Here is a 22,169-nt window from a genome sequence, read left to right as displayed (position 1 = left end):
TGGCTGGTATTTTTTTTTTATGGTGACCCCCACCCCACCCACACACTGTGGGCCATCCCCTCATCCCCTGCACGTCACATCATAAAGGATCTTTTGCTCGTAACATTTTTGGCCGTGAGAATGCAATTTGTCTGAAAATTCCAGTAGAGCTATATATAGCTCTATGGAATAACCATAGTAACCTTTGTCTTCTGTTAGCGTCTTTGCGATTGGCTAAAAGTTCGCGTTGGCTGGAGGATGTCAACAGAGGGCGCCGTGTAAAATAACAAAAGCGTGCAAAGTTGGTCAATGGTTGCTACCTTGCACTACACGCTGCGTGCAAAGTAGGCCTACATCTACGTTATACGTACAGACTAACTAGCGTAGCGTTGCACAGACGCGCTAGACGTAAACAAACCTCTTAAGACGGACGAGAACCGAATTCGAGTGTTGCTGCTAGATCTTAGAAGAAAAAACTAAGATATTTTCACTTACGTCTCACGAGAAAGTTGCTCAGCATGTCTTCAAGAGACTGGGAATACAACCTGGCAAGTGCATTAGCGTAGATGACGTGTGATGTTCACGTGCACTTTATTTGTGTTTTCAGCTTTCAGAAGTAAAAAAACACCGGGAAAAAAAAACCTATTTGAAAATCCCTGAGTCGTACAATCAGGATACAAATGAACTGAGTGTTCCAAAGGCCAGATTGTTAGAATATCTCCTAGCCTAGTTTTAGCCAGGGTTTTATCCTTTAGGAAAGAATGTAGCCTAGGCCTATCACAGTTGCAGAACTCCAAGTCGATCACCACTTTGTGTGACGTGAGCCTGAGGTCTGTTAATTGCAGGAATGCTGTAAAGACGTGAATCTGGCACTGAGAAAAATGCCCAATTTTGTTAGGTCTTAGGAGATCGACCTGACGCTAAGCCTAAATTTTTCAAAATGGCTATTGTTACAGTAACTGTAACATGCATTCCAAATTCTACAGTTATGGCACTACACAGTTATCATTGCCTGTATGGTCTTAATTTCCCATTACCGTTGTGGCATAGTAATGCCTAATGGCACCACCAGTACACACACCACTATGCAATCCCAACATACTGGAATTGAGCCCACTTGTTACAGATTTTTATCCATTTATTTCCAATCTTCATTTTCTTTTTCTTTTTTTTCACTTTCAATCCATGTTTTTCTTTTTGTTTTGGTAGATTCATACCCCTTGAGGATTTTTTAAAAAGGGATGAGATTCATTAGACTGGTCTGGTTAATGTTTCCACAGCACCCAACTGGTGCAAGAAAGTAGACAAAAACCTATCTAAACTTCCATAACAATAGCAACTGCGTAAAAGTTTTTTACTCCCATAGTCTTTATACAACAACTGCTGAAGTGGAGTCAAGATGCAACATTCTTCTCCAGTTTTATTAGCCCAGGAACTTTTGCATCTACTTCAAACAAACCTTGCAGTCATGGAGGAATTAGGGCTTCATCAATTGTACAATGGCATCATCTTGCCATATCATCTTGACCTTCCATTCTCCAGTACACGAGCCAAGCGTCTGAGGGAAAACCTCCTCAGGGAGGCAGACTGACTGATGATGAAGATGAGGACTATGACGCTGAAGAACCAGAGAGGATGTACCACCTGGATCTGTCTAGCCGCATCAAGGAGAAGTTCCATCGTCGCCTGGTCAAGACAGGCATCCCCCGCAGACCGGGATTTTACCAGGTAAAAGCTAAGACGGTTGCCACAGGGTTTAAGGGCTGAATATGTCGAGTGGGAACTCCTATTTTATTCAGAAATTTTTCTCACTGTTGCCCATGTGCTGATTAAAATTCCTGCAAGTACACATTTCTTTGTTCTTTATTCAACAGTTCTTTCTGTCCTGAACTTTCACAAGTGCATCTTTACCACTTCTCTTTTCATCTTGGTTTCTGAATTGTAGCTCCAGTCATCATGAGCCAGGCACTAGTCATACACTGTTCCAATGAACTGTGACAGATGAAAGCTTTCTATTCCATCCATTGTTGTCATTCACCCCCCCCCTTATTACTTGTATACTGGGTGATGTTCTGACTTTTGAACCAACTTGGTGACTTTGGTTTGACTTGTAATTAACTGGATTGCAGCCCTGCATGGTTTATTGACTGTTAAGATGACGCTATCACAAGTTCAATGCACTTTCATATTTGGTCTTCCTGTCTACTCACCTATTCAAGTTTTTGTCTTTACATAAAACTACTCTGCATCCTTCTTTCTGTAAAGTTCTTTGCCATTACATTGATAATCCTTATCTTGCATTCTGTTTTAACTGTAGCAGAGACAGAAATATGTTTGTTATTAAATATATGTCTTTATTGGAGTAAAACTGTGCAGTTTTAGTTTAGAGTTTCTCTGTATTTTTCTCTTAGTGTAAATCCCCCTGTTTACCGGTATTTATTTTGGCCCTTGCTTCAACCCATATAACGTGGCCCCCATGCTCTGACCACACTCAGTGTAGCAGACCAGCAGAGACACTGTCACTGTTCATATATTTGTTCCTCCTCTCTGGAGTATGCTTTCTTCTTGAGTCAGGTTTCTGTCTGCTTCTAAAAAGTCAGTGATTGAAAGCAAAAGTCTCTTCATTAGATTTATTTTGACACACTGTGTTGGTCTTTAGTCCTTTTAAAGTTTTAGCCTTTTGGTGTTTAGTCTTTTCAATCTTGTAGTCCTTTTGTTTTTTGGGGGGAGGGGTTCTTTTTCATTGATAAATTCTGTTGTCCTTTTTGACGTCAAATATTGGTGTTGTGAGTCCCTATTAATTAGTTTCCTGCAACCTTTCCCTCAAAGGTCCTTGGTTTAGTGAGATGTTTTTATTGTTTTGTGAGTTCCCCCATAGTGTGCCATTTTTCCAGATCACGTAACCATGAATACCAGTACTATTTACAGAATCTGTTGTATTTTTTAATCAGTTCTTTCATCTGAAATTTCTGTTAAAGCAAACTTGCTAAGGCATTAAGATAAACAAAACCAGTAAATTGGTCTCACTCATCCATCATGCTTGGATCTCCCTTTCATAACCAATCTCTCCTGAATTAATTTTGGATTTTAGCCCTGCCCGACGTGTATTTTAACACTGTATACTCCCGAAACGATCGAACGGTGACATGCATTTATATTGCATTCACAGGAAATGTACACTGGAGCTGAATATGATTAAACATTGAATAGAAAACTTTGAACAAATACAGAATTTAAGATAACTCCTAATTAAAGTAAGGAATTGTTTTAATTAGTTCTTCAGTTCCTCCAGTAAATACTGGTAAAGCTTAATGCTTTTATAGAGTATTTTACAGAATGTCTTTATTCTTGTGGTTGTTGCAGATTCAGACTTCCCGTTCTATGGCCAAGCCCAGCGGGCATTTTTACAGTGGCAAGCATTGGGAGATGGCCCCTCAGTCAGCTGACAAGTGTGATGTTCGAGCCTTGCAAAAACCCCTGGAACGCACCACTCGACGACTCACCATCTGCGCGGTCAACCAGTATGCTGTGTTAATTTTTGTTGGTCAGGGGCAAATCATTACAGGGGATGCTAAGGTTTTGATGAGACGGGGGATGTATTCCTGCCCAAATTTGCTTTGTTTTTTTCTGCCAAAATCTGCCTGGCTCACTTCTTGCCAGTTTGTGAGGTAGGATCTTTTAGCCATAGTATTTTGGGGTAGGATATTGAAAGCTTAGTGGGAAAATAAAGCAACTCACACTTAAGACGTCTGCTGTAGTAAACATGGTTTTAGCCTGACAAATGTAAGGTATCAGTTTTCAGTCATAGTCATCATGTACTTTGATAAGCCTATTCATTTTTGTGGATGGCCCATCTTTCTATCTTTTCACCTTAAGAGCCTGCGACTTTGAGCAGCATCGTCGCATGAAGAATGAAGCTCGTGAGATGCAGCAAGCTGGAAGCCTTCTCTCCCCTTTGAACAAGGAGTTCAAGCGCATCATTGCCTTCAATGAGGTACATTTGCATTTGTTTCAAAAAACATACTGGTGTACCCAAACACTTTAAGGGGCTACGATGATTAAGTTAAAGTTTTTTTCTCAATTGGTGGCCAGAGACCAACTTCTGCAGTTTGAACTGTTAACAGACACAATGGAAGGCCAAAGCAGCGTGTACTCATTCACCTGTTGGGGGTAGATACTAGTTACAACATCGAATGTCTTTGCAAAATTAACAATTAACTTACGTTTACTGGGAAATGTGAAGTGGGAAAAGGAAAGCACACCCAGAAATTCATTCATCACAAGTGTGACGAGTCTCACTGTTTTTATTCTACATTTCAGACTTCATTTCCAAAGCTGTTGTCTTGAGAGAGAAGTGTTGCTGCCTATTCTGTCTCTGTTCCAGCATTGTTGATGCTGATCTATGCCACAAAATTCTTAAATGGATTGATGTCCTTTGTGCCTACTGGTTTTTCTGTTTTCATCCCTAAGGAAGAGCAACAGAAAGAGGAGATGGGCAAGAGGCAGGCACTGATGGAGGATAAAGACTGTGTCATGGCCCAGCTGCTTTACCGAGACAACGCCAAGAATATCCAGCAGGCCGTGGAGGAGGAGAGACATCGCCGCATGACCATCATGTCTGAGCTGACCGACGAGGAAAAGGTAATTAGATTTCTTGACCACAACCTCTAGGCCTCGTACCTTGGGAGAATTTCTGTTTGTTTCTTTTGGTCCTTAAATATTGGAATTATCCATCTGATGTTTTGAAAATTCTGAACGTCTTGGATTTGTGAAGAAGGTTTGGCATATTACGTTGTTCACGTGTTAGGCCGGGTTGACTGGACCGCACATTGATGCCATGTGCAGAACTCCTCTTTGCCTGCCGAAAAACAGCTTGTGAGATTAATATTTACATGTATTGACCAAAAGCCCTCTCTGTGACAGTTTTTTATCTGGATGATGCAAACTCATTACAGCTTGCTTCCAGGTTGGTTTGTACAGTTTTTCTATACAAATCATTACTACTGAAGTTTCCAGCTTGAAGTTGCAGATGAGTCTACCTGATGTAATGAATATTGTAACATCTGTGATGTGACATTGTCATAATTATAGCATTGATTCTGTGCCCAGCATGTTTCAAGGCACACTGCTGCTAGTAGATCAGTCTGTAGACAGCACATGGCAAAGGGGACAGATTCTTATGAGGTCTTTGTGAACTTTTTTCAGTCCTCCGGTGATGCAAATTTCCGCGAGATGTTGAGGTCACTGTCTAAGGTCAGCAAATTGTGGCAGGAGATCCAGGATGAACTGAGCAATGCTGTTCATGATCTGGAGGTAAATCATTGGAATTTTTTACTATGATTTGAGGTTTAAAAAAGAAAAGACACACACACAAACATTCTTGGTATTTGCTGATTGATAGGTCTTGCGTGAAATTCTGACTGGACAGTTCTAAATTATACAGTTCGGAGTTCCAGCTAGCAATTTTAAGTAATGGCAAATGTTTTAGCTAAATGCAGTCACACACTTTTTATGCACTGCTAAATACATATTTTTTGGGGGGTGGGGAAGTTAATTAAAATTATGGCTGAATTTATAAATATTTGGGATTATAGCATGATCAGCATCTGACCCAAATCCTGCAGTTCTGAATTCCTTTTGCCGCATTCTTTTTCAGGAAGTTCACGAGGAAGAGAACCATGCCATCGGGGATATTTTCAACGAGCTCAAAGATGACTTTGTGCTCAGCTTCAAGCGAGCTACGCTGCTCATGAAATTCCACATGGCTGTAAGTCATTCATTCAAAATTGCACATGGCTGTCACTTTCCAACTCCATCATGTATTGCCTTCAGAGGGTTTTTGTAACCCTTTAGCAGAATTGGCATATCTAATCAAAATTTGAAGAAAGAGAGAAATCCCTTCAGATTCCTGTATTTCCCATCTCAAAAGTATTAGACCGCAATATTTGTGGCATTGACAGAGCAGTTGCATTTCTGTGTCAATCAAGGTAGAAAGGGTCTTGAGGTTCATTGCATAGTAAATGGCACAGGTTTTGTTTCACAAGTTTACCCAGATTGGGCCATATACATGTGCACATGGAATCCACTAGTCACAGCAAGCCGATAACGTCTTGAACTCATTGTCTCCAGGGTGTCAAGGGCCGTTTTCCAATACTCAACTTCGTCTCTGTCTCAGGCTTTGTTCCCAAAACCAATCTACGATTGTGCGCCTGAAGTGTTTATGCAAATTGGATTACTGCAAGTTTTTGCTCTCTTGCATCTTATTTGATGTTTTGTGGCACTATTAAAATGATTACTGTGCTTCCAGCTTAAAAGTCTGGTAGTTAAAAACAGTTGAAGCCTGAGATGGAGCCAAAGTTGAGTATTGGAAAATCGGCCAAGATATTGCCTTCATTCCATTGCTTTATTTCCAGCATAAGCACTAAAACAAATGCTGTATAAACACTGCCACTGGGTTTAAATATTCTTGGATGAACTCATGACAACTGACAGGAAGAGAACGAGCGAAGGCACCGTGTGAACGAGGCCCGGCTGCTCAGCAGTGGCAAGAAGAAACTGGACCCCGTACAGCGCCGCTCCTCCTACATGAAGGATCTGACCCAGCAGGAATTGGTCAGGGTCTTCAACAGCGTGGTGGTAAGTCCAGCGTCACAGGGGATAGATTATCCAACTTACTGCAGTTCACACCACTGGGCTATTTGGAGGGAAGGTGTTTCATTCACAGATGGGCCAAGTAACTTTTAATTTCTAAACGATGCGTGACAAGTGTTTGCACAGTGAAAGTAAAGGTAGTGTAGGTTTAACAAAGAGGTGGAGATGTTCCCTCTTAAACTCTTTTGAACCATGCATCAGGGACAAAAATAAAACAACAATATATTTCAAACAATCCAGTTTTTGCAGCCAAACCTAAACCATTATTCAACAAGTAGACAGAAATATTTCTGTATTAAGGTTATGGTTTAGTACAAAAATTTGTTGCAAGTAGGCATGTTAGTCCCTCTGCAACAGCCCAGTGTCAGGGTGCTTTCAAATTTTAGATGACACACTGGCAGTATACTTGAAATTTCCTGCACAATGCCAAACTCCTGTATTAAGTATTTTTGTCTGTGAAACCACGCCAAGGTTTCTGATTGTATGCATCATTCAGAAGAGCAGCAAGCAAAACGAGCCATTCAAAACAAGTCTTAATTAAAGAATATTTTTATCTTGGAGCTCATTTCATCTGACTTTGCTTTTCCTTTATCACAGATGGCAGAGAATGAGAAGGAAGAGAAAGAAGAGGTTGAAACAGATCAGCACAAGATGACAGCTATGGAGGAAATGTTGCGACGGTAAGATGTCAAACATCTACGTTCTTGAAAGTCCCTGCTTGGCATATTTCTCACTTAGTTTCAGAGAGGAGAGTATGAAGTCAGCAAGATGGAATTTTGTTTGGGGGGCTTCAAAGTAATCATAGTTTTTGTCAACATCTGGGTAAGGAAGGGGCTACGAAATATTTCTAGCAGTTAATGGGAAATCTCAGGTGAGGCGGCCTGGACACCAGATGGCCGTATATAATGGAAACTTGCATTTATATTGGTGCACTTTTCATCCGTTCTTGGTATTATCTGACGCCCTCACATTCATCATGAATGTGTTGCTGTCTTTGCTGCCAGTCATTCCATCAAGGAGGCCGACCACGCCTGCGCCTTGGAGCGGGTTCGCCGCATCCAGGAGGCGGAAGATGAAGTGCAGCCGGGTGCTCGCAGGGATCCCCTTAAGGAGCGCATCAAGGACATGATGGTGGACGTCCAGGAGCAGATGTTGCTGCAGATTTTTCGAGGCCACAAGGTCTGTCATCGTCATCATCATTTAATCTTTACCAATGTAGACATGGGCATTGCTTGTGCCCCCCAGGTAAAAGCAGAAAGTTAAAGAAACAAAACAATGGAGATTTTCTCTTGAGAATAATATTGACCCACTTCCATAATTAACGTTTATCAGTTTGTTGCTGATGAGGGCTTTACCACCCTCCCCAAAAAACAGTCCTGCCCCCCACCAAAATCTGAAACAAAAAATCACAGATGTGTTTACTTGACTGGTTCCCACAAAATGAGTCCCTTTTTTCAGCCAAACCATGCCAAGATTTACACGAAGCATTGGGGGTTAGGGCTATGATAGTTTTTTCTTCAATTATTTTCCTTCAGTTTGCATTGGAAAGAGCCAACTAAGCTTTATTTCGATACTACTTAGTTGGCTGACATCTTCATGAAAACGGACATGCAGGTGAACGGAGTTGAGGGCTCCTATTGATTTACAGTGTGCAAGATTCTGTTACAGGCCCGTCACTTGAAAGTGGTTCTGGCAACTTCTGACTCTGTCCAGTGTGTTCAACAAAGATTATACCATGCATTTACCCTTCCCAGTGCCCTGTGGAGGCAGTGGTGATGAGGGAAACCCTCAATAGGTCGGTTTGCAAAGTTGGTGTGGTGTGACCACGAAACATTATTTTGTAAAAATGGGCTACTTTGTGGTAATTTGGAAAAGGATACTACACGTACACAAGGGCTCTGTGGCCCAGTGGTGAAAACTCATGCCTCATGAGGAACCTGGGAGACACAGCACTGATGCATTTTTCTTAATGGGATGCACTGAGCTCATTTGAAGAACATCCAGAAACTCAACGTGGCATATTTCTCTTATTTTTATCCATACTATGTGTGCTGAATACTTGAAATTTTAACTGGCCATTCAGGTTCGTCATGCTGAGCCACGGGATATTGGGTACTATGCTGGTGAGAGCTCTCAGGATCGCAAGCTGCGCACTCTTCGCACCCAATCCCGACGCAAATCATGCGTTGTCTCGTAAGTGCACTATAATTTCTTCATTTCTACTGTACCAGTGCTCAGGGTGGCACTATCATCCTCAAGCTTCTTTGTAAACTTGAAGGTCTGCTATAATGAAGTTTGCATTAATCTTGTTGAACCTCACTGAGAAATTGGTAGATACACTCACATGGGTACTGGTTGAAGAAAGTTTCTCAACACATATTAGATTTTGGTCACAGGTTCAACCGCGGCAACATCGAGTTGCTGAGTTGCTTTGGTCATACTTTCATTCAAATTATCCCTCTCTGACAAAGAGTCAGGAATGACTTCTAAAGCCCAAGTCTTAAACCAAATCTCAAAAACATATTCGCAGCAAAATACACCCATGCTAAAAAGGGTTCAAATTTTGCAAATTCACATCACAAAGGTATGCCTTGACGCGACATTATGTGCATTAGGGTTTGCATCAAATAGAGTGTGTACAAGTCTACCAAACATTCTGAGCCTTGGGGGTTTGTAGACGAAAGGTTTGGATGTCCGAAAAAGTCTCATCCCATTTAGAAGTTTCAAAGTAACAAACTGCAAACACTGAAAAAGTAATCAAGCAATCTTTGAAAAGCTTTTCACTTTCAGTTCATGTCTAATAAATTGTATACTAATCATTATGCTTCTTGATTTGATCTCACTGCAGTGGATATTAACCGCATCTTCATCAGTCAACGGCTTGGATGGGTTTGGGCCAGATGAACACATTTTCAATTTTCAACATTGCAACTGTTGCAGGGGATAACAGCAGTTAAGATTGGTTGATGGGAACATTCATTCATATAAAATACATGTATGTCGTAGAAAAAGGAGAAATTAAGGAACTCTTCAATCAGGTAATAAAACCAACAAGCATTTAAAATAGAATTATTTAGGAAGGAATAAGTACTGCACAACAGATGCTTGGTTTCAACACGCTTGATAATACAACAGTTGTGAATTGAATCTGCAACCAATTTAATCATAAAATTCTTCTCTTGAAAAATGCAAGCAGCCCCCCCAAAAATTGCTTTTTAAGTATTTGAAATCTGCAGATTTAAAACGTGAATTCATTATACTGCAAAGCTATTAAAATCTTCCCAAAACGAAATACACATTAAAGTTTCAGATGAAAATTCTTATTGTGGTGGTCATCCTAAATTTTGTGTTGTTTTTCCAATTTCTGGCAGAGTACAGATTTTTTCCAAGCCCCAACGCCTCAATGTCTCGATATGTATGTTCATAATTTTACACCTTTTGAAGACTGAAAGTGAAAAGAATACCTATTTTGTTAAATTTGACCAGGCCAGAAACACTTCAACACACAACACCTTTGTCCCAATTTTTTCCTAAGATTCCTAAACTTTTTAGAAGTATTCCAACTTGCCTATGTCCAAACGCAATGGAGCTGTATTTTTTTATGAATAGATGTGTAAAATGATAAAAACTGTCAAATATTTCAAATAGTGAAACAAAGGGAAAACATAAACAACCATAACATCAAAAACCTGGAATTATGTTGCAGATGTAACGGTATGCTTAACCAAAAACGTGCATGACTGACACAAAACGTGAACACTGTACATCTCTTAAAAGAAACACATTCTTTTATTTACCAATTTTACAGAATTCAGAGAGAGATTCATCTCTGTATCTTTTAACTTTTAAGTACAAATTACAGCATGTTCACCTGCATCATAAATACACTAAATTGAGAAACCATTACGGGTTCCTGACTTTTATACATACAAAAGTGCAAGTTTTCATGATAAATAGTTTGAAGTTAATTTGGACAGAAAAAAATTGGCTTCAACAGATTCCCCCAAATCAAGATATGTCTAAGAGCACCTTTCTTTTTTCTTCCTTGGACTCCAAAATACCTTCTTATTTTATCCTTCCAAAGAAAATACTGTCTCCAATGTGATTCTCAATTGCAAAAAGCTCTTGAACAAATAAATCAAAGGTGTTGTCAGTACAATGAATGACAACAATTGATATACCATCACTGACATGAATACTGAATAGGAGAAGTCTGGCTTATCAAACACTGCGCTCAGCATTGTACAAAAACAGTATGCCATTGTAACAATGAGCCGTGTGCCTAGTTCTCCCCCCACTACATACTGACAAGAGCAAATTACAAGTACATTTACATGCTTTGCGCATGAACTCTGCACCGCCCACATACACGTGTGTTAATAAGGGACACCTTTGTGAAAACTGCATCACAAAAATATTCTGCAGTTGATGTTGGTGATTACATATGTACAATGTTCAGATGCTTTTTTTTCATGGTATTTCAAAAACTCCTCGATTACTGTGGCAAGAATACTTTCAAAGACATGATCCCAAATTCTTGGACAGACTTCTAGGATTTCTTTTTACACGAAGCACAGTGGTGATGCTACTTTGAAGATGAACTGATAAAAATGTAGAAGTCTAGACAGGGTCTCTGGAAGAAGACTAAGCATATATTTCTTAGCTCCTGTATCTTCTCCAACTCTTTATGTCTGAATTACAACTAAACTAATGCGATGGGACATCCAAGGAGCAGGGATTTGCTGCTGCATGACACAACCTGGGATATACCACTTTTGGGACTGAAGTGGTTAAAAGTCTTGCATATTTACCCTCTAGGGTAGAAGTCAATCCCCTAGAGGTGCGTCAAAAGTCCATCTCAAGCCAGTCAGTCTTAAGCCACGATACAAGCTATTCAAATGAACTGTGGCAAAAGCATTTCTGCCCCCTTGTTCGTTCCACTACATATGACCGATCTTGTGAAAGGACTCATGATTGCACAGTCATGGTGGACTCAACTACAACACTTTGATACCTTTTCACATATAAGACTTAAACCATGAGCTTCTAAAAAAAGAAACAAAACGTTCATCAATTACTACTGATCTGGAGACAACTATGCTTTTGGAAACGAAGGAATGAATTCCCTCCCGGCTGTGCCAGATACAAAGAAGAATACTGGCCAATGTTTGCTTATTAAAATGAATGCACTTTCAAGTTATTATACAGCTTGAGACTGGATGATCAAGCTCTAAAAACCAAGAATACATGTACATCAAAATACACTAGGATGCAATGCGACCCATTACCATCAATTGCGTGTTCCCCTTTAACTTGTATCTACGGATAGATATACTGTACCTCAATGGCATCACCAGTTAACAAATATACACTGTACTATTGCAGCTAAACAGTTTCCTCTAATGTTAAATTCATAAATTACATTGAACAATATTTCTTACACATAATGTACACTATTTTATCGGTGAAAGAAAAGTAGTTACTTGCCAATACCATATAAAAACTGAATCAGTCCCAGTTTGGTTGAACTTTTATGCAAAGCATGGAAAATTGTGAGGGAACGGTTGTTTGTCCATGAACATACGTGGCAAACGGTGAGAAATCTACTTCTGGATGTTGGTCAGGTTGCAGGTGGTTTTTGGGTGGGTGGGTAGTTGGTCGGGAATGAAGCCCGCCACGCCCCTAACTTATTATTGTGGACTTCTTCTGCCTTGTCTGCAATCTGTCTCTCACTCCAGATAAGAAAAACATATAATAACATTCCAATATTTTCTGGAGTAATTCATGAGAGCACTATTAGTTTCCATTGCAATACAACATTTGTTGTCATTTTAATTTTTTTTTCTGAGAATTTGCCCAATGAATCAACTACCGGTATGAAGACCAAATGCCCCATATCAGTAGTTGGGCACAAATAACAGTGGCAACACTCCATGCAGCCAAGCAGCTTGTAAATTTGCAAAGTATCATCAAAGTTAGCAGTCCCAAGAATGTGACGTACATGTCGAGCTCTGAAAAAGCTCCCAGTAAACTGCTTTGCAACTCCATTTATCTGACCTTCATGAGAGACTGCCAATAACCAAAGTAAATTTAGTGTGCATTATAATCACTACTGGTTCAATTCTTCACCCCTTGTTTGGAGAACCAACAGCCTTCTTTAATAAAACACAAGCACTTTACAGTTCAGCACAAGTCCAACAACTACCTTATGTACAGGTACATGTCCGTACAGCAACAGTTTTCGTACTTACACGTACTAAAATGTACAGTACTTCTCTTCCCATGTTCAAGTCACATAGTCTTGCAGTTCATTAATAAATTAAATATCTCTTCTCTTTTGTACATTCTGAACGGAAGAATTCAATTTCAAATAAATATATCTGTGTTCAAAACTTGGTCAGGTGGTTTTTAGAAAACTCTTGAATGGATATTTCTGTGGCAGAAGGCCAAAACTGGAAATATTTTGATATTAAAGTTAATCAATTTTTATGGTCTTTTTTTTAAGCAGCTTAGACTTCAAGTCCACTGATTTGTACAGCACTTCAACTTGCAACATGCTCACTCCAACCATACTGCAGCACTTCCTTGTAAGACCAGTTCAGAGAGGTTCAAACATCACAAAGTACACGAACATATAATCTCAAAATTTTCACAACATGATCAAATTACAAAATTACTTCTGTTTTCAAACACTCAAGCAACAGTTATTTGAAACTGTGTGAAATGGTAACTACACAATTAATACATTGCTCGAGCGGTGAGAGATGGAAGATACGAGATAGAGAATTTCTTGAACAGACCGTTGGGGAACAAAATGCAACACATATTCCTTAAAATGCCATCCGTAAGTTGAACATGAAAATCCTTTCATCATATGACAGCAAGATAAATTACTTTCCCAAAACTTATCAACTCCTCTGAACTAGGTGGCTACCGTAGCATATAATCAAATTGAAACTACTTCCTGTGCATTCTGTGGCACAAGAGCAATTTTCAAGTTGGGACACAGGCTACACTTGACAATGTGCCTATGTGCGTGTCAAGTTCCACATGTACATATGTATACAAGTGCACAATCTTCAAGCACAAACTGCATGTGATTCATTATCTGAGTAACAAAATCAAGCTTACTGCTATCTGAATATTCATGCTTACGAATACATGAAGTTAATCTTTAGAAACTCTTTGGTGACCATCTATCTCTCCAATTAACCAGAAAAGATTCAGAGTACAAAAAAGTTACGTAATTAACCATGATTGGCACCAGACAACATCTGCTTTTGAAGCAGGGTCAAAGGCACTGTGTGTCTATCACAGCGTTAAAAAAATTCACAAAGTATGTAAAAGATGACACAAGTTTTACCAAATGCATAATATAACAAAGAAAGTGAGACAATTTCTTTTGCTGTTGATGATTTCCAGCAAAATCTCTGAATTATAATTCCATGCAAAAACAGTTTATAATAAATTACCATAGAGTGAAAAAAAAATTGGCCATTGCACAATGAGAAAAGAAAAGAATCGGGAAATGGCTGATACACCCGATCAAACAGAATGCATCTGCAAGAAAAATTAAAGACTTATGTTGAGATCTTCGTCCATATCAGTAATGTATGCGATGCAAACAGCAATTAAAGCAGCAACCTTTTTAAAATTACAGTGCTCTGTCTTCAAATCCTGTCTTGTGTAACTTGCTTTTGCCAATTTTTCCCTTCACCGGTCAGTATCCTTGAAGGATGTGACATTAGTTTGTTTTTAGTTGTGCATGTACTTTTAGGTGCTGTAAAAGCAAGCATTTGTAAAGAAACATGTTCACCAATCTCTTTATATTCACCTATTTTAACAAAAGGTAACAGTTCTGTTACTCCATCCTGCCACTTGGGGTGTAATTTTTTGGTGCTGGTCACATGACACAAGTTTAAGACATATTTTTCAGCAGAAACTGTCTCCAATTGTTTTAAAATCGACCAAAGACATGTCTCTAAATTAAAACTCTCAATAAAGGATTGTCTCAAAACTCGTAACTTCCCCTCCCTTTTGAAAAATTCCACTGGAGCATAACCAGGGGAACAAGCAGTATTCCAAGCATGAACTGTAATCAACTTAGTAAAATGCCAGGTGAGAGGTGAGAAGTAATGGTTAATAAATCTTGTGCTCTTTCCACTGGCATCAGCATGCATATTGTTGGAGAGTTTTCCTGCTGCAATGGTTCATGTGACACACCCTCAAGAGCTTTTGTAGGATCCTGAACTGTAGGATTTGCTCACTTACTACAGCTTGCCCTCTGATGACAAGTACATGTTTATCAGACAGTTGTTACTCTGGATGACAACGTTGGACTTATCAAGTCACTGTCCTCGCTGTTACATACATACTCCTCCTGTGGCGCCTGCTGTTGCTGCTGCTTGTACTGCTTAAATCGTTGCCGGTGCTCCCTGGACTCATGGAAGCTGTAAGAATGGTGCGACTGGAATCGACGACGGGCCATGTCTGGGCTGTGTGGCTCACTCTGGCTCCGTTTGCTGGGGCTGTAGTTGAAGGGGGACACTAGAACCGGAATAGCTGCTGTCGGCGAGCTGTCACTGCGATTGATCCCAAAGGGCTTCTTTGGAAGACGAAGACGCTGGGGACGGGGTGGGGACTGGTCCCCGGAGGAGTAAGCAGGGTATGCATCCGAGACACTCTTACTCCGACAGTTTTTTGCCTCCCCTACCACAGGGGCCGAGCGTGTACTGTCTGAGTCGCACTCCTTTTCACTGCAGTCCATCCGAATAAATGAATTCAGCCGATTCTCCAGCCGGAACTGCTTGAATTCCGGTGAGGGACTGTCGTCTGTGCGGTTGCCCTTCTCAATCTGGTAGGCACCTTTACAAGGACTGTCGGGGCTTGTCAGGCTGCTGGTCACATCAGAACCGCTCTCAAGCAAGTACTCATCAGGGAGTTCCTCCTTAAAGATGTCTGTCTCACTGTCCCACTCGATGAACTCATCCGGCATGATCTCATTGTCAATGTTGTCATCACTATTCCAAACGTCCAACTGGTCCAGCTGATGCTCTAGATTGAGTGCCTCAAGATCATTTTCTGGACTTGTGACATCTGACTCAGGGCTCATTGTGTGAGCTGGAGCCTTGCTCGTTTTTCTCTTCTGGTCTCTAAGCTGCTTGTCCCCCTTGGATTTTGTCTTTGTTTCCTCAGCTTCAGGTTTCTTCCCTTTCACTTTCAGCTTCAGAAAAGAGAACTTTTTCTTCTCTACCTTCTTTTCAGTGCTATCCTTTTCCTTGCCTTGTTTGCCAGACGTTACAGGCTTGGCACCCTGCCCAGAGGGTTTATCAGTAACATTAGCATTTCTGGCTGACGCAGAACTGGAAGACATTGTGGCACTGTTGGAGGATTTCACACTTCGTGCTGAGCCACTTTGGCTGTTTTGACTTTGTAAGCTCACACTGGAGCTGTTTTGTCGCATAATGATGTTGGTCCTCCGTGTGCTCTCCTCCCTCTTAATCCAAATGCTGTTGTCACTGGAGTCTGATACAGGAGAGGTCACATTTCCACCATAATTCTTCACTGGTATATCTAACTCCTTGCACAAATCTCGTGTTGTCTCAGATGTAGTCTTTGGGGATCTTTTACTGAGTTCATCAGTTTCCCTCTCCTGTGATTTAACTCTCTGGATGCCAGGACTTGGTGATTTGGTTTTGTTCAGGCTGGGGCTTTGTGATTGGTTTTTACTGATGGCTGGGCTCTCTGGCCTGCTATTAGCTGGGCTGCTTGATCTGCCCCAGTTCTTTGGGGCTGTGACACTGCTGTTCCAGGATGGCTTGGCTTCTAGCTGTTCCCTCTTACACTTCTGTGAGAGTGCTGGTGAGTTCTTAACAGCTGCCTTGGCAGTATTTGGAGTGTTCCCTGATGATACAGTTTTGGTGCCAGGCTTAACTAAGTTGAGAGCCAATTTTTTAGAGGTGGGAGGTGTTTTTGAGGCACTGCCAGAGGACTGTGTCTTTGGGGAACCTGATGGCCTCTGGGTCTTCTCCAAGACACTCTGCTGAGTGTCTGATTCCACAGAGATCCTTCTCCAACTACTTGATGGAGCTAAAGGTTCAGATTCTTCCTTCTCTTCCTCACTGTCATTCTCCTGGTCATCCATGGTGAAGACATCATTTTCAACAGAGCCTTCATTCTCATCATTTTCCTCGATGACCTTTTCCGCTTCTGACTCAACTCCCATTGTGTTCTCAGGGGTTTGCTCAGGCAAAGAAGCACTCTCCTTTGTAAATGTTGACTGTTTAACTAGTGTTGGTCTGGAAGACCCAACCTCCAAACGATACACGTTGCTGCTTTTGGGGCGATTGGTTTTCGTTCCAGTTCCAGTTGTCTTCTTATCTGCAGGTGCAGGTGCATTGTTGGTTTTTTTCACAGGAGCCTTTGTGAGTGTTTTGTTCCTGGGGGAGACACTTCGTGCCTGGATGCCTGAAATGCTATTCCTAGGGGACACACTTCTGGCAGATGTCTCCGAAACACTTGACCTTGGTGATGTGTTTTTTGAGCCTAAACCAGAGACATTACTACGAGGTGATGCATTTCTTGTCCCTGCTCCCGAAATACTGCTCCTGGGGGAAGTGCTCTTCTGTGATGTTCCAGTGACACTGTTCCTTGGGGACAGACTCCTGCTTGGAAGACCTGATCTGGGTGAGGGGGAGGTGCTGGCCCCTGACCCTCGGCCAGGTGCTCCATTCTTTGGTGTTCCGTTCAGTGGTTTTCTGGTGCTGGCTGTGGTGTGAGGGCTTGGAGAGCTTGTTCTTGAGGACATTGGACTCCTTGCAGGACTTAAAGAACTACTTTTGGCTGTCTGAGCTGTACCACGAGAGGTGGGACCGCTGATGGAACCTCTTGGAGACCGACTTGTAGGAGAGCACGGTGAAGTGTTTCGGGAAGAGTTTGGGGAGTTCTTCTGGGACAGATTTGATCTGGTTGAAGGAGTTGTTCGATTGGCATCTTTGCTGAGCTGGCTGGCTTTGGTGGCAACTCCTTGGGCTGCTGATTTGGAGTTGGCTTGCTTATTTGCAAGACTCTTGGTTGCAGTGCCAGTGGGCATGGTAGATTTAGGCTGTGATGTTACACTTCTAGCTGTGGCTGCTGAACCTGGAGTGAGGTTCTTCTTTTTTGTAAAAGTGTCAGTATTGATAGGTGGTGGCTTGCTGGATGAGCTGCCTTTTGGGCTGGCTTCACGTTGGGCAGTGGTGGTCCTCACTGGTGTGCTGCTCCTAACAGGTGTGCTATTACCACTTCTGTTTGGTGTGGTACCTTTAACTCCTGTCACACTATTCTTGGATGCTGCACTGTTCACTTGTGATCCTTTCTGAGCACCTGCTCTTGTGGCCTGGTACTTGTTTGGTTGGATGTTTTTGGGAACTGAAACAGAGCGTGAAGTATTAGAAATTGGGCTTTTGTAGGTCTTCCTTCCACCTCTCACCCCTTTTTCTGGAGTTTCAGATTGTATTCTAGACCCTGGTTCCCCTGGCTTGGTGATCCTTGGACCTCTGTGGGGTTTATCTTCATCTTGACACTGCTCGGTAATTTCAGAAAATTCATTAGAAGCATCCTCTGATGGAGAGAGAGGGGAGAATTGGTTATCTTCTAGGTCGTTTGTGGGATTGTCAGAACCAGATTCATATTTCTCTCTTTCTTCAGTTTCTCTGGTTTCCCGTGTCCTGCTGGCTTTGTGATGCCTTCTCTTTGTTTTCTTCCCCTGACTGCGTGGCATGGCTGAGCTGATGCATTCGTCTAGGAGAGCCTGTTCACCAATACTTGTCTCTCCATCCAGGGATTCCACACTCAGTGAACTCAGGGAGCTGTTCCGAGAGAAGCAGATGGGGGTATCCTCAACAGCAAAGACACTAGTGTGAGACGGTTCTGGCTGTGGGGATTCCTCTTCATGCTGAGTTTCCCCTTGGTCATGGTCACTTAGAGAGCTGAGGCTGGAGTTTCTTGAGAAGCAAACAGGAGTGTCTTCTACAGCAAATTTGACAGGTGTCTCAGTTGAGTTCGGTCTTTCAGAGTTATGGTCTTGATTGTTACCTTGGATTGGCTTCGATCCTGACTGACCAAATCTCAAATACTCCCGCTGGCTACATTCTTCTGTTCTCTTTTGTGCTCTGCCCTCTTTGCTTTGGGTATTCACTTTTGGCTTTGACTCCTTAGATTCCCTCAGACTTCTCTTATCATTATGGAGATCAGCATCCTCCTCACAGCTCAGTGAGCTCAGAGAATCATTTCTGGAAAAAGACACTGGGGTCCCCTCCAGGTTGAAGACTTGTGGGGAATCATATGGGGAACTGGTGTTGCTGACCATTTGGCGGGATTGCAGTTCCCTTAAATTCTGTGGCTTGCCCCCAACAGAAGTTTGTTTCTCTGACCTTCTTCTCAGTTGTGCAATCCTGGAAGATGGCTGCGGGAGTTTTGAGAGAGACCTTGTGGATGTTGACTGTTTATTTTGCACAGAGGTGGCCCCATCTGCCTTATGTTTTTGCATTTTGTCTTTCAAGATCATTTTCTCCTTGGATAAGTCAACATCATCGTCACAACTGAGGGAACTCAGGGAGTCATTTCGAGAGAAAGACATGGGGGTGCCTTCAACTGCATACTGCCTTGGAGAGTCTATGTGAGAAGAACCACTGGTAATCTGCCTGTGCTTCATTTCTGAGGGTTCACTTTTGTCAACCTGTGCTGTTACATTGCCATTTAAGACATCTTCCTGATTGTGTGAATCCATGGAGAGACCACTCAGAGATGTTGCAGTTGAAAACTGCTGTGGGGTTCCTTCAGTACAAAATGTCCTGACCGAGTCTGTGGTTCCCCCAAAACCATTCTGCCACTGCTGGACCCTCTCCTGGCTGCTGGTAGCATTCTGATATTCCGACCCCATCTCAGGAATGGGTGAGGGGCTCTTGTGTCGCACCCCAGCAGATGGCAGCCTTTTGCGGGGCAGACCACTGGGTTTAGGGCTACGCAGCTTCGACATACCCTTTGCTGAACGGTGCTTGCTGAGCTGTGATGACCTGGATTTGTTCAAGTGGGCCTTTGGCATGGCTGAGTTGATGCACTCCTCCAGCATGGAGTCCTCGGCATCATTGATAAGTGAGCTTGATTCTGATTTCATCTCATCCCCTTGGGCTCCAGGCACTACAGTAGATTGCTTCGTTGTGGCAGCATTTTGGCCATCAAGGGAAGCCTCGCTGCTTGAGAGAGGATTATTAACCTTCAGTTTGCCTTCTTTCGTCGCCTGAATGTCTATGTCTTCAATACTGAGATCACTAAGTGATGTTGCAGTTGAGAAATTTATTGGAGTATCTTCTGTGGCATAAGAATTTGGAGCCTCCTGACTGCATACTTGTTGGCTAAAGCTCACATGCTTTCCATTCTGTTGGGGACTCTTGACAGAATGCACATTCACAGCATTGTGACTTCTGATCTTATTAGGTTTGCTGGACAAGGTGCTCTTCTTAGGTGGCATGGCAGAGTTTATGCACTCATCAAGCATGTTCTGCTCCCTTTCCGATATATCCCCAGATTCAACTTCTGACTCCTTCACTTCATTTTTTGAATCCAAGAGGTCCATGGTGTCACCTTCATCTTGGATGTTACTAGTTACAATGGCCTTCTCTTCATCATCAATGGTTAAACCACTCAAACTAGTTGCACAAGAGAAGTCTGCAGGTGTGCCCTCTGTGGCATAGGTCACAAGATTTTCTTCACATTCTGGTAGCACCCCAACAGTTTCAGGATCGCAGGATGAAGTCTGAGCGGAAACCTGCTTGCGGCCTCGTCGAGGACTTGGAGGCATTGTCTGGCTGGGGCTGTCTGGAAGGTCGCTGGGGCTAACCACTTCACTGGCTCTACGGCTGTCACTGTAGCAGGAGCTGTGATCATCACATATAGACTGTACCTCAAAACTGCTGAGGCTGGACACTGAGCTGCACCGGCTGAAGATGAGAGGGGTGTCCTGGATCTGATTCATGCTTGCAGGTGTTTGCAAGCCGGATTCAATGGGCTCATTGGCTGTCCCTTCTTGTTGATTCTCTCTCCTCTGATCACCATCCTGCTCATCACATTCACTGTCCTTCGGGTGACCTTCATTGTCTTGCTTGGAGTGGATCCCATCCTCCTCTTGGTGATCCAAGTGATGGTCAGCTTCATTGCTGTCTAATGAACTGAGTGATGAGCAGCGAGAGAAGACCACAGGAGTGTCCTCAACACAGTACCTTTGTTTTTTGTCATCATTCGCCCTAGATATTGCTGTGTGAGTTGAACTGAGTGATGTAGAGGTGTCAACACTGTCACTTCGCAGAAGGTCTAGCTGCCCTTCTGAACTGTTATCTCTGGAAGAGCTGCCATCTGGCATGTTACCCAGGGGACCCTCCTGTTTCTCATTATTGTTCATAAAGATGTTACCAGTTGTTCCCGTTGTTAAGGATGTCTGGACAAAATTGATTCCCTCTGTGGTGGACTCTGGCAAGTCTGTGTTGTAACGTTGCGTAAAGTCAGTTGGCTGATCACTGACATAATGTTCGTGGTCATCCTCGTTAAACCTTGATCTCAGATGTCCCGAGTGTGGCAAGTTGTGTCGGCTATAATCTATAGGTTTCTCATCCTCCATGTTTCCACCAAAGTCCAGACTGCAGGGGTCCTTCATGGGCATCAGCTTCCGCTGTACAGCTGGAGGATTGGAATAACTGCTGGGGTAATTCCCTGGAATTCTCTCTGTTTCAGGCGGAGGGACAAAGGTGTGGCCTACTGCCATCCCCTCCCTCTGCATATGAGGGGTATTGCACTCCTGGCAAAGCACCACCGGCTGTGGCTGGTTGTCATCACCCTGCTGGGGGCAGCTCTCAATTACACGCTTCTCACCACAGCTGCCCTGCTTGTAGTGGCCACACTCTAAAGATGGCTTGGGCTGGTAGTTTTCCTCCCTTGGGCAAGGCCGAGGGGCGGGTGTGAGGCTCTCATCCGAGTATTTCAGGCTGAAGTTGATAGTGGAGTCCATGTTAGCACCCAAGTCCTCGTGGTTGACACGCTGGAAGATGGCTTTGTGTTGCCGCTGGTGCTGGTCTAGGGCATTGTTTAGAGTGCCGTCCATTGAGTGGGAGTGATCCATTGGCTGTTTGGCATACGGCAACTTAGTGTGAGTACCCATAGGGTATATGTCACTATTTATACTATTAATACTGTCATTGGAAGCTCTGCGTGCGTTCATGTTGTATCCCCCGAAACCAAAGGCATTATAAGAGCTGTTAGAATGACTGCTCGGTTCACACCTGTCATCGGGCGGAAGTTCAACACTGGAGGGGGCTTCTCTCTCAATGTTATCTTGTGTTTGCTGATCTAGGTAAAGGTGTGGTTCTTGAGAAGATGAAGACATGTCGATCCCAGCGTGCATGGCAACTTCCTGCATCACCTGTTAAAAAAAGGTAGTTGGAAAAATTTAATTTAATAACTTGGCTTGTCTTCCAGAGTCTTTTGCTCAAGTGCACCTGAAAATAAAC

General features: G+C 42.5%; 2 protein-coding genes across 4 annotated transcripts in view; one reads left to right on the top strand and one right to left on the bottom strand.

The window, feature by feature from the left end:
* Positions 1 to 289: 289 nt before the first annotated feature.
* On the top strand, positions 290 to 9,947 carry LOC110987305 (uncharacterized). Its single transcript, XM_022249918.2, has 12 exons — positions 290 to 527; positions 1,522 to 1,707; positions 3,343 to 3,500; positions 3,856 to 3,973; positions 4,450 to 4,620; positions 5,185 to 5,292; positions 5,636 to 5,746; positions 6,472 to 6,615; positions 7,228 to 7,310; positions 7,635 to 7,809; positions 8,714 to 8,823; positions 9,479 to 9,947. Exons 1-12 carry the CDS (start codon positions 498 to 500, stop codon positions 9,486 to 9,488), a joined length of 1,404 nt encoding a protein of 467 aa, XP_022105610.1. The 5' UTR covers positions 290 to 497; the 3' UTR covers positions 9,489 to 9,947.
* A 449-nt stretch (positions 9,948 to 10,396) lies between these two features.
* LOC147798361 (adenomatous polyposis coli protein-like) overlaps positions 10,397 to 22,169 on the bottom strand; it is a 53,205-nt gene continuing 41,432 nt past the window's right edge. For all 3 annotated transcript variants that reach the window (XM_022249916.2, XM_087139601.1, XM_022249917.2), the window contains exon 9: positions 10,397 to 22,081. In XM_022249916.2, coding sequence (XP_022105608.2) covers positions 14,936 to 22,081 — 7,146 coding nt within the window. In that variant the 3' untranslated portion in view covers positions 10,397 to 14,935. The remainder of the gene's footprint in view (positions 22,082 to 22,169) is intronic.

This window comes from Acanthaster planci, linkage group LG08, assembly GCF_054643075.1.
Source record: "Acanthaster planci isolate LZ-2023a linkage group LG08, COTS_SCS, whole genome shotgun sequence".
Lineage (NCBI taxonomy): Eukaryota > Metazoa > Echinodermata > Asteroidea > Valvatida > Acanthasteridae > Acanthaster > Acanthaster planci.
Note: the sequence above shows the minus strand (reverse complement) of the source record. Positions and strands in the feature narration are given on the sequence as shown.

What these genes read in the sequence shown, in the direction of transcription:
- LOC110987305 (XM_022249918.2), top strand. Translation starts at nt 498, where the DNA reads ATGTCTTCAAGAGACTGGGAATACAACCTG. An exon ending in GAGACTGGGAATACAACCTG is followed by an intron (nt 528 to 1,521) that starts GCAAGTGCATTA and finishes TCCATTCTCCAG; the next exon opens with TACACGAGCCAAGCGTCTGA. An exon ending in ATGCTGTTCATGATCTGGAG is followed by an intron (nt 5,293 to 5,635) that starts GTAAATCATTGG and finishes ATTCTTTTTCAG; the next exon opens with GAAGTTCACGAGGAAGAGAA.